The sequence below is a fragment of the Opisthorchis viverrini genome, assembly GCF_000715545.1.
Source record: "Opisthorchis viverrini unplaced genomic scaffold opera_v5_26, whole genome shotgun sequence".
In the NCBI taxonomy this organism is placed as follows: Eukaryota; Metazoa; Platyhelminthes; class Trematoda; order Opisthorchiida; family Opisthorchiidae; genus Opisthorchis; species Opisthorchis viverrini.
In genome coordinates this window covers 981,543-993,681 of record NW_008751683.1, presented here as the reverse complement: position 1 = coordinate 993,681, position 12,139 = coordinate 981,543, and the positions used below count along the sequence as shown (strand labels likewise).

The following is a 12,139-nucleotide window of genomic DNA, read 5'->3' as shown; positions in this document are numbered from 1 at the left end:
CACTTGTGCCTTTCAGGTGAACGACAGCCCCTGACCGACAAGAACAAAACCGACCCGGGAAACTTGGGCAAAAGCCCCGATCCTGTGTATCAATCCGTGAATCCGTGAATCCGTGATTATTGCCGTCACCAGCACCCCGAAATGAGAAACCTCACACACCTTTTTCACAGAATCTTTTCCATCGACGACAGGCGATGGTGTATATCTTTGGAAAGACAGGGAACTGCCGGGGGAATACTCATGTTTGCTTAATATTTTTTCACAAATGCTGGGAATGGAACTGAACGGCTTTGTCTATGGTAAACGTACGCGTGAGCAAATGATTTTTTGAGCGGCTAGTTAAACCCACCTCTAGCTCGGGCATTTCGCGCGTAGCAGCAGATGTCCAGTGAAGGTTGTCGGTTGACGTTGTCACTGACTGTTGAGGTTGAGTTTGAACTGCTTGAAGAAGTCGGAGCCTACGTCGATGTCATTTCAACGGACAGGGATCAGAAGGTAGTCGTTGGAATAACGGGTAGCACGAATGACCTGGGCTCATGGAACCCGGAAAGGGGAATGATATGCAAATTTCAGAAGGCTCACTCTCCAGGGTCTGTCCTTTTAATTCGTTTTTCATTTCACTAGAACCGAAACGTGGTCCTGTTGTTTTACATCCGATATATGCCAGTCCTTTCAATACCGCTATTTTGTTGCCGCTTGCGAAGAAACCAATGATGAATATTCGGATTCTAATATGCTCAGGATATTGGCATGGGAGTCTCGTCTAAAACCGCGGAATTTCTCAATAATCGGTATTTGTTACCCGGTGCTTACACGTTCGACACAGATTACATGAATACTGGCGATAAACTTTGTTTGACGCACGTGAAGTTCGGTGTTTATGGTATACCACCTCGGTTTGAGTTGATATTTTATAGATAATGGGACATTTATCCAACGTGGTTGGCTTACCAATACTTCTGAACTGCATGTGCGCTTATCAGCAACCGCTTGCAAGTTTTTCAACCCCTGCCTTTCGAATACGGCTCAGCTGCAGCACAATATGTACATCGCTTGCTCAAAATTTGTAGTAGAGCCCACTTTTAGTGGCGAATTCGATGCAGATGCAGGTAAGTCCTAATTAACATCCGCTTTCGAATGACGGAGGCCGCTTGTCAGCAGTGTATATTTCCTTTGCTTGTGATGAACTTCACACCATCATGTTGTATTGGAAAATTAGCGCGAATCGCTTTCACATCTTACCCAATGAAGCAAATGAGGTCATATACTACAAATCGATAATGCTCCCGGAGGGTGATACAAGGTACGATTAGTCATAGATGAACTGTGGCGATTCAAGGGGAATATCCAATCTCTTGAATGTAATGGAACTTCGGCTTTATTTCCGGTTTACTAAGAAGCCGTTGGACTCTTCTCCCACTCTTTCACACTCTTCTGACTCGTTTACTACTTCGGACCTTGTGTGTGTGTGGGATAAACTTTCATAAAATCATCTGGTTCACCTCAGAATCGCTAGTCAGATCTTTACAACAGACCTGAACGGCGCTTCCAAAAGACCGACGGTCAAACCCAGAGAGTCTCTTATGGCCTTCCCCACACAGTGGCCTCGTCTCTGATCCATAAAGTTGATCAGACCGCAGTATTGTATACCCTGCCTTTGACAGTCAAGCAGAAGTCAAACTGGCGCTCAAAATGTCGGAGGTTGAAAAACGCTGCTTCGGCTTTCCAGACTGGAAGTAATTCAGCCCTTTACCAGTCAACTGGGACGTGTGCACCTACCCAGATGGACGAAATTATCCATCATGTTGGTAGGTTTATTCGCGAACACGGGGATATTCGACTACACAGGCGGGCGGATTAAGCGCATCTGAGGCTTCACTAAAAAAGGTTAAAATAATCGCTCGGCTATAACACACTTCCGGTGCCTAGCTGCCATGCTACCTGAAGGAAGCATGAGGGCTGGGCTACTGCCAGGTTGCTTGAGCTTAGACAGGGGTAGTCGAGAGGTAGAGGTCAGGTTCGAGCCGCGGACCTTCCAGTCAGTAAATTCGCGCTCTAACCGCTTGATTAGTTGGTACCTGTCGAGTCTCCCGATGCACAAAAAACGGCAGACGACTGCTCCAGCCGTTTGTTAGCCACAGGTTTTTATGCGGCACCAATTTTCGAAATAACCAGGGACATCTGGCCAAATGGTTTTCCCTAAACAGGGTATCAGTTAGGGTCACAGGTGGTGTGGATCAATAACTGGCTGCCGCTGGTTTTGAAACACTTGTGTGGAGTTTCACTATGCTGTTGTGCGGTCATGTGAGTCGAATTCGCCTTTGCAATCCAGTATTATTAAAACTCTGGGTCGCCTATATGTATGGTATTTTCTCGGCACTTGATGCTGTGAAGATTTGGTCAACGCAACCCGTGCCAGGCCGGAAGCCCGCTTGTGGCTCTCGAAGTAATGCTTCATAGGGCTCTGAAGAACAAGTGACGCCACGTGTCTCGCTATGACCGCAGTCAATTAGATTCCTCAGTGATACTAGCACTCACTAAGGGCTGTATGTCTGAAGCGGGCAATATAATCGATTCTCCTCAGTTACCTGGGACAGTCTCGTTCACCAAGATGGGAGCAGTTAGGTCAGCTAAGCGCTGACTGAAGACTTCATGCCCATCCTTGAACATTTCGGGTGGGATGTCTTCAGGACCTGGTGCTCGGTGGCACCTGGGAGGAAATATGTGTCCGAAAACTTTCTAGGCCGTAGGACTCTTCAGGCCCATCGTCCAGTGTTCTATTTCAATTGGAGAATCCAACTGAGTGGTAGCAGGCGGTCTCGAGAATTGTTGCTCAGTATGTTTGGCTCAGCGATCGAGGGATCCTTCTTTACTGAAGATGATCACACCACTTTTATCCACCAGTGGTTTTCTTGGTCTGGTCACATGAATCCGTTTGAACCAGCATCGAGCATTCCGCGTTCCGTAACCTTCTTCCACGTTCTTGGTCCACCAGACTTCACGGTTGGCGTGCACAATAAGTTTGACTTGAAGTCTGAGAATTTATCTTTGTGAATCATGTTAGGGGCCGGTGGAAACATTTCCGGGATGTTCAAGTGGTGCTAGTGTTCTCCTCCACTATCCAGTGCTTGAGTGGACGTGGTAGTCTCGTACCACAGGCACAACCCCAGGCATCGTGCAAGGACGTTGTAATCTTGTTCCTTTACAAATGCACACTTGACGACGGAGCCGTCGGAAGTGTCCAGAAGACGAGCCTGATAAATTTGTCCTATTTCTGTGTGCCAGCGTCTTCGTTGCCAAGCTAGTTATTCGAATGTTACGCAGCTCTGAAAGTGTAGGGGTGACTCGGACGAGCGTGTAGCCGGATTCCTTACGAGTGTTCCGAAACGAACGTCCGTTATTTATTGATTTGCGCCGTTGGTCCCTGCTGGCGATGTGATCAACTTGGATCCGTGGCTGGTACGCTGTTGAACAACACCGGTTGTCAGAAAACTTCGATTATTTCGGAAATCGATGCTGCGTAAGAAGTTTACGGTCGGCACATAGCTGAAGAAGTCATTTGCCATCGTCTATGCATATCGAGTTCAGCCTGTGTGACCACCCAGTTGAGCCTCAGGTGCGCTAAACCTGCCCGATGTGCATTCAGGCCTTCGACAGCCACAACAATATCTGAGCTTTCTGCTCACTGTAAGAGGGCATTGAAAGTGTCATAAAAGTTGTCTTTCATGGTTGGGGCGTAGCAGACGTGACGGGTAGACAACGATTAACTTGCCGCTGGTGAAACTTCTTTAAGGACGTTGCCAGACGTGCCGCACGGAGGTGACTATCATCGGGTATCCAGTCACAAAATAATCATTTCTCCGGCTGAATTAGGACGCTGCGAACCCCTGTCGCGGCGCCCACTGGATCGCCACAGGTGCCTGAAGGTTACTGAAGAGTGATCGAGCAGTTAGCTCAACTGGTCCCGACGGACGCGTCGGCTACAGGGCTATTGCCACAATGGTTATCACATGGCCGCCCTTTTTGAGGACTATGATGATGATCGATGTGCCTCATTCCACTGGTATTGTTACCTATCTGAGTCTTCCGTAGTGGGAACGTCAAATTGCCTACCAATCAGTGTCCAAGCTTGGCGAACATATCAATAGCCACCTGATCAATCACCATTGAATTCGCCCGAGCTACCGATATTCCAGCACATTACGATCACGCAGACTTTTTGGCGCACGCCGCGCATTCTACCTGAAATATGGGCTTTGTCGGGCGAGATGGTTCAGTGGTTAGAGCGCGAGTTTGCCGACCGGAAGGTCCGTGGTCCAAATCCGACCTCTGCCTCTTGACGTTCCACGCTTGCGCAACCTGGCAGTATACCAGCCCTCATGCTTCCCTCGGGTGGAATGGTAGCTAGGCATCGAAAGGTTTTTACAGCTGAACGATAAGGTCTGTCTCAAACTATGAGATTTGTGCCTTTCTGCTGCCAACTTAACTCCACATTGGCTGGTAGAAGCCTGTTACTATCGTCAAATTCTTATTCGTCACTTGAATTCTCAAGTTTAACTGGACACTTCGTGATTTACCGGAAGGGTTGGGGTTTCTTTCTCTAGGTAACTGCTCATTGGGTGTCCCTATTTTTCCGTTTTCCTGATTTTTCCCGGTTTTTGATACAATCCTTGCGGCTTTCGGTCTTAGGTTTGAGTTCATCGAACCTGAGAGTAACATCGACGAAACTAAGTAATTCAAGACGAATGACTGTGGACGTTCTATTACCTACGTTACTCTCTTTTTATCCACAGGTTTTGACGATCGACCTGCTGAGGATGGATCAGAAGGTAATGCGGGTTTACGCCGCGTGGACTCACAGGCGCGATCCATCTCATCCCCCGTGACTCCTGGAGTATTTTCATTTACTCCACACAACTGTCCCCAGCCTGTTTTGCTATCTACTCTGGAAATCAACCGGTGTCGCGCACATCGTGGAGAGAACACTGAATGTTGGGGTACTCTTTACAAACCGGGGGACGATGTCACTTTTTATGTGGAAACGGGTGATATCGAGAACACAGCTATCGTGATCGAATTTTATCGTCAGGAGAGGAGAAACAAATTACAAGACAGTAAGTTTTCCGGTGGAATCTACTTTGCACTGTAAGTACATTCCTACGTGGTCCCACATGGACGCATAATTTGCTCCCCAGAATACACCGCACACTGAAATATACGATGGTCTACGCTCGAGTTAGCTCGAGGCAGAAGATGCTAGCCTTTGTGGGAAATTCATTGGTTCAGATCCACTGTGGAATTTCAGGCATTTCTACGCATGGTTGACTAATGTTTGTTTAGTAGTTCCAAAATCAACGTCATTAGTAATCCTGGGATCGCTATGCCATTGCTTTCTGGATGGGTTCTTTTTAAAGGGCTCCAAACAGTCTCACTTAGTTTGTCTTTACGAAGTAATTTTTGACTAGCGGCCAAACATTTTAATTTTATTCTCGATAATGCACTCAGATGTAACTGTAACCTACGGCTGAACCCAGAAACTATGGTTTCATGCATTTCCTTCAGTATTAGCGAGTACGGAACATGATGTGCTCCGATATCTCCGCTATCAGCTCAGTTGAATCTAGAAACATTTGTGTGTGAATTCATTCAGATTTCAAGTGACTACCCCATTTATGCCAAGGAATTCGATGTTCAGCGTTAATATGGTAGTTGAGCACTGACAGGGTGTTATATCTGTTATAATTATAATATAATTATAATTACGTGACAGTGAGCGGTGTATATGTGCGGACGCTTTGCTTAGCAAAATTTCTACCCGGATATTGATACTGCCCCTCGGTGAGTTCCGACGAACGGTAGCTTATCCGACCTGACAAGAACACATCGCCCATAACCCCCTGGTTTCTTCCTTCTTAGTGCTCGTCAGACTTAGTCCCACAGCTTTCACCCAGGTGAAGGATACCATAAGTGAGAAGTTCAGCTGGAATTCTGACGAGTCTTCCGTCCCGCAACGGTACATTCTCTTTCTACTTCATTACCTACGTCAGTTGGGATCGCTCCCTGCCTCCAGGCGTTCTCGGACGCCATGATACCTGGACCAAGTTCTCAGACTGTGCTATCCACTCGTTGCCACCATTCGCACCGGATTTCGCCCCAGAGCGATCCGCCACTTCATGGATCGTATCCACTGGACTATGTTGTTTATCCTGGGGAGGTGTTTTGGAGGTGCGTCATACGAGTGATGGAACAGGCTCACTGCAGACCAGCTTATCAGTTTTTCCGAACCAAGCTTAACATCCATCTTCGTGGGCGACACTATGCCAATTCCACCGGTGAACACCGAAAGTTCTGAAAATGAAGTTGGTGTACCAGTATCCACTGGCCTCTGCACCGACCGGCTTCAATCCATTGGGACCGGCGACAGAAGCATCGCACAACTTGGCTATCGGTGACTGCCAATCAGATTAGAACAGAAGCTGCACTCACAACACCTTAGTTGACTCAGCGAGAGCAAACAGCTCATGTGATAGGATAGGACAAAGTGTTGTTGCTTTTCCTGTCTACCAGAACAAATAACCAAAATCTAACAGGTGCTCGAAACGACCTGACGCAGCGACTCAACCGCACCATGAAAAATGATAGCAGAGACAAAGTGAGTAGATGGATGGATTCGCTGCTCAGCGGCAACACAAAGCATTTTCCGATCTTTTAAAAACCTACGAACCAAGGGGTAAATCGAGCCCAACACACACACACACACAAACGAAGTGAATTACACTACACAGACAGTGAATACAGGGAGCAAGCAAGTCAATAGAACCCAGCCTTGACTTCGATGAATGGACTGTCCCTCCGTCTCCCTCCGACTACTGGAGAGACACGACATGCGACTGTGCAATTTCGGAATGCCAAGACAACTCGAGCAATCCTGCTTTCGGGTAACGCGCTTCCCCAATTGACTTATGTCATTTCACAGAAACAGTTCAGCCAGCATTAGAAAGTGCTTTTTTCTTAGCATTTTAAGAAGAGGAAGAAAGCAAGACTTCATGTGACATTTACAGAGGAGTGAGTCCTCCTGTGAGATGTGCGGGCGAGTTATTGGCACTGATGCCACTCAACCACATGACTACTGAAGTCACACAAGCACATTTCCGGGCAGAAATTTGGTTCCAACACTAGCCGTAGCATATTGGATATGATATTTCTCACACACCAGCTTCGGGAAAAATCCCACAGACATCCTGCGCTTCCACGTGCCCTCTTACTAGGCTTCATAAATATTTTCGACTATTTCAATCGAGATCTATCGTGGAAAGTTCGTTCTAGAAACTGCTATCCGCCAAGATTTATGTACCACATCCGAAACCCACATCATGTTTTGACAGAAGGTACAGAGAAGATGGTGAAACGCCGACGAGCAGTCTGACGACCTTGCTACTGACGAATTGGAAAGAAAATAGCACTGGAAGGAGCACCTCTACCCTGATTCAAATATTCAAAAGGACGCAAGAATGTTGTGTGAAAACGATTCTGGCATCAGCCTAGTAGCTGCCACATCTGAGATGCTGTGTGGCATTATTTTGTGCGGGTTAGTCGATCGCATCAAGGGGTGGATTCGTGAGAATCAAGCTGTGCTCCGTCCCAGCCGAGGATGCAACCACCTTGTCTTTAGCTTGAAACAGGTTCCAGAACATTGCTACACTTTCATACATCCCAAATGGGTCGTTTTTCTTGATCTGAAAGCCGCTTTTGACTTTGTCGGTCGTCAGAAACTGTGGTGGTGCTTGGAGGGCAAAAGCTTTCCTTCCAAATTTGTTCCCCTTATGAGGACACTGTGCCAAATCCCGTGGGCGCATACGGATTTTGCTTGAGTTTACCACCTCCAGTGGTGTGGGACAGGATTGTCCTCTCATCATTCCTCTCCAGGTTTGTTATTAACGTGTTGCTTGGAATTCCTATGCCGGCCTCTGAAATCTTGGAGATTGAATTACTCCCGCAGACGCAGGGTATTTGGGCGATATTGTTCTTCTCCGCTCGGATCCTTCAAAGGTGAAATCCACTTTAAATAACCAAAGTAATTGTATCGCATGGTTTAGTATGCTCTCCACACCTGTGCAGTGCACGGGGCTTCTATAGTAATGGGTGCGATCAAACCCAAACCTTATGCTTGCCGATGAGCCGATCGAAGTGGTGGATATATTTTTTTTACCTGATTGCTTCTCGAATCCGGAAAGCCAGTATAGTTTTTGCGAACCTGCGGCACCTTGGTCACCAGCGTCAGTTTATCTGTCAATAGAGATTATATACCACGACGAGGCAACTAAATACGAAAGGATTAAGCAGTGAACTCAGTGGGGGGTCGCCAACTGCCCCCGGGACTCAACTCGTCATTGGTTAATGACACTGATAGAAACAACTCAATCACGCGGCCAATTGCACTCTTCTATCAAAACCATCTTTTTCAATGCGTAGTTTCAGGTTCCCTCAGAGCGACATACAATACGTACAAACTGGTCATGCCATTGCCCCCATTGCTTGGCTATATTTCACACGCTTTCCAGTCTCCTAGTGACCAAAAATGTAGCAGGCATTCTTGGTAAATGGTTTATAGTTTGTATACTGAACTGAAAACATACAAACGAATGATATGGAGACCTTAGGCACACCTTAGACCACACCTTAGGCAGTGGTGTGTCCGTATTTCTATCCTCTTAGTTCGTTGTTGGACGGCCATCTTGGATGCGGCTTTCATGAATGACAATACTTTTGTGCACTTAGGTTAGGCATATCTTGGTGCGAGGGTTCCTGCCCTTCAGCCTAAAAATCGCCTTGTTTACGGGTGACCGTATTGCCCGCGAGTAGATGTACTGAGCCGCAATGCTGCTGCTGCGCAGCTTGGGCTGTGTGTCAAATCGAATTAGTCTTTCGTGAGGCGCCTGTGTATCTCCAGCACTCTTACTCGCGTCAAGGCTGCAACTGAGTTCGTGAACTTTTGGCCAGACTTCATCAGTATCACGTTATCTGTTGAGTTTGATTGTTCATCGCATGCTGACAAAGCTTGTGCGGTTTTTGGTAGCCTTGTGAAACGCTTGTGGGGGGAACGAAACCTGCGATTATAAACCAAGCTATACGTCACCAAAGCGTTTTTCCTACCTGCCCTCTTGTCGGAGCATTATTCACTGTGGTTTGGAATGTGGATACTATCAACGGGTATCTCGTGAATTGGGAAATAGAAACACAAAATAGGACGACATCGATGGAAATGTTACAAATTGGAGTTCGTCAGTTCAGGGATCGTTAGCTGCGATCCATAGAGTTGAAACGTATAACATGGGTCCGTTGAACTGGGAGACAGGGCAAGCTGTATTTGGAGCGATTTCAGTAGCGTTTACGCTAGTCGCTGTGGTTGGCCATCAGCAGACCCAGTGATTCATCAGCGAAGGATCGGCGACTCAGGTAAATTTACCAGACATGCCTTAGCTTCCTGCAATGGCGCTAGAAGTTGATTTCTGTAATTATTGCCCTCTAGACCAAATCAAGCTGATCTGCTTTAACACACTGAATGGTTCGATGTACCAAGACTACGTAGAGTCAGGACTAACCTTTTAAGACCGTAGGCCTATGTACCAACCAAAATAATCACAGAAAACCTCACAGGCGTAATGTGAATATGTCTTATCAGTAATTCAGACTCACCGTGCCTGTAACGGGCATTTCTGAGTTCAGCTGTTGCTCTGTCCCCAGTTTCCCGAAAAGCACCTGGACATTCCGGTACGCCATCCTTATAATGGCGTTATAATTGACCTTCACTGATCATCGTTACACAAATCGGTTCGATCAGTGCATTGTATTGGGTGCGTTTTATTAATGCAGGCCACCAGGTCATTCCTCGTATACACTGTTGGTTTAAACTGGTCAATTATTCTCAAACGATCCGGCAGTAAAGGGAGATCGGTTGGGCATACTGATGGCTTGAAACCTTCCCGTACCCACCCACCCTATGGTTTCAGTCTCTCAGGTATACACCGTTTACACCGTGACCTTTCCATTACTCTGCATGTACTTGAACAGATCCATTAGGTCTACCATACTGGTTCACACATAGTGCTTTTGTCTTCACTCAAGGCGTCTGTGTGCCCAGACCTTCAGACGTTAATATGCATCTGACCTGTCAGCTGTAGTAAGGGACTGGTCATTCTCACACCTAACTCCGTACGGATGGTTTGGTGGACATCCGAACAGTTACTCACACGTCACTGCAGAAGCCAGCTTCCATCCGAACCTACACCCATTTATATGGTCACTCACCCTCCTACGGACACATTCACATAGGCGCTCTCACTAGTGTTTCAACCGGTGCGCTAGTCTTTTTGCTATTATACTGTCTGAAATACACGACTGCTTCAAGATAACTCTGGAAGGCGACAGTCACGGTGGTATCATGTAAAAAATGGTAAACCTCTGAATATTCACAGAAACTTCTGAATCCTTCAGTTTCACTTTTTTCAGCTGCGCAGACAAACGCTTCGCCTCTTCGGCTCATCGGCTGTGCACGGTTTGGCCCATTCGAGGGAACTTATGGCCGTAAGGCTTCCCAGATCTTGAGCTCCAAACAGCTTCCAATCGGGGATTTACGAGGTGAGTCTTACCCATTTTCTTCTTTTTTTCCATTGATGCTCAGATGATGTCCGCTTTGCTGATGTGTGTGGATGCTGGGTGACATTGCGATTCATCTTATCTCAACTGAGGCCTGGGAATACACGGGTCTTGGTTACTTTGGAGCGTGTGTTCCTTCGAATTTGAGCCATGTTCGTTGTGAGCTATTTTCGTTTAGCCGAATTTTATAGAGTTATGTTTTTTAGCGGATTAGCCGCCTCCAAAAATGAACAGATTGCTGTATATGCTACTGTAAACACAGAAAACATTCACTCAAACCTCTCTTCTGCACCGGCAGAGTGATATCTTTCTCTGTGAAAGGGTCACGGTCAACGATGGTGTGTAGGTTGTGAGTAGCACAAGAGACTAAGAGGGTTTGCTGGTGCGTATTTATATCCCCTAACTCTGTCAGCGCCTCCGCTCGTGCTATCAGCTAGCAGCGGAAGCCATGTGTTGCGTTAGTCCACTAGATAAATGTGTCATCAGTCATACCCACCATACTCACAAATGTTAGGTTGGTTTTTTATTACATCATAACTGAAGAAAGTTCATACAAGAGGCCCCACAGAGAAAAAGTAGAGAAGGGGCTGATTCAGCCTACCACAAACACCGCACGAATCCAGAAAACATCTAGTCAGCCATTCTATATAGAATCTGATAGAAAAGCCGTGCCTCCAGCGCAGCGCAGAGGGAGGGGTTTCGGGGTGGAACTAACAACACACAGGCATTGTGCATTAGGTACCATCCATCAAGTAACATTGACAAATCTTGGTTCACGTGCGTGCGAAGGGGATTTCGAAAACAGCGCTCCTCTAGGCAGATGCGGGAACGACATTCATGGGTGAAACCAGTCCAGTGGGTGTTTCAACACACTCATATCTAACGTTTGCTTTGTTCATTCAGTTCAATATTTGGTTATACATCCAATGACAAAGGCACCTGCCCCAAGTCTTGCTGTGACATACCAACATCACTGGAAGAAACGCAAGGCTGTGGACATTGGACACCGAGGTATGGGCACATCCTTTCTCGGACATTCACAGAAGAGTACCAAAAAGTACGTTGATTTCAGTTGTTTGATTTAATGCGTCGTTCGAGCTTGAGACTAGCCCAGAGGTAAAGATGTGACCTGGTGTGCAAATAGCTCGTGGATTCAAAGTCAACCTTACTGTCTTTTGGTTGCATGATACCTGGGCACAGATAGAATGCTACAACTGAACCATTTGGTTTGATTCGTATTGTTCGTCCATACATTGGTCAAAGCCGTTCATCTTTGTGGGTCATTTGGCTTGCTGGTTTGTTAGTTGCATCAGTCTGTTCTACGGATTCATCATGTTCCTTGTTGCCGAGTGGTGTTTCGCTGGTGCTTTTTTTCGCCATTCACATCGACCGGTGTTTGTTTGTCTGACTGTAACAACGGTGATTCGGCAGCGAGTCAGGAACGCTTATGTCTGTTCATCCTGAAGGCTGGATTGGCAGCGCT

General features: G+C 46.8%; 1 protein-coding gene across 1 annotated transcript in view; it reads left to right on the top strand.

Moving 5' to 3' along the window:
- The window catches only part of T265_02264 (hypothetical protein), a gene marked incomplete at both ends in the record, with an annotated part of 41,384 nt that overhangs the window by 4,161 nt on the left and 25,084 nt on the right, over nt 1-12,139 (top strand). The window contains 4 exons of the mRNA XM_009166468.1: nt 918-1,109; nt 4,794-5,114; nt 10,510-10,638; nt 11,560-11,713. Coding sequence (XP_009164732.1) covers nt 918-1,109; nt 4,794-5,114; nt 10,510-10,638; nt 11,560-11,713 — 796 coding nt within the window. The remainder of the gene's footprint in view (nt 1-917; nt 1,110-4,793; nt 5,115-10,509; nt 10,639-11,559; nt 11,714-12,139) is intronic.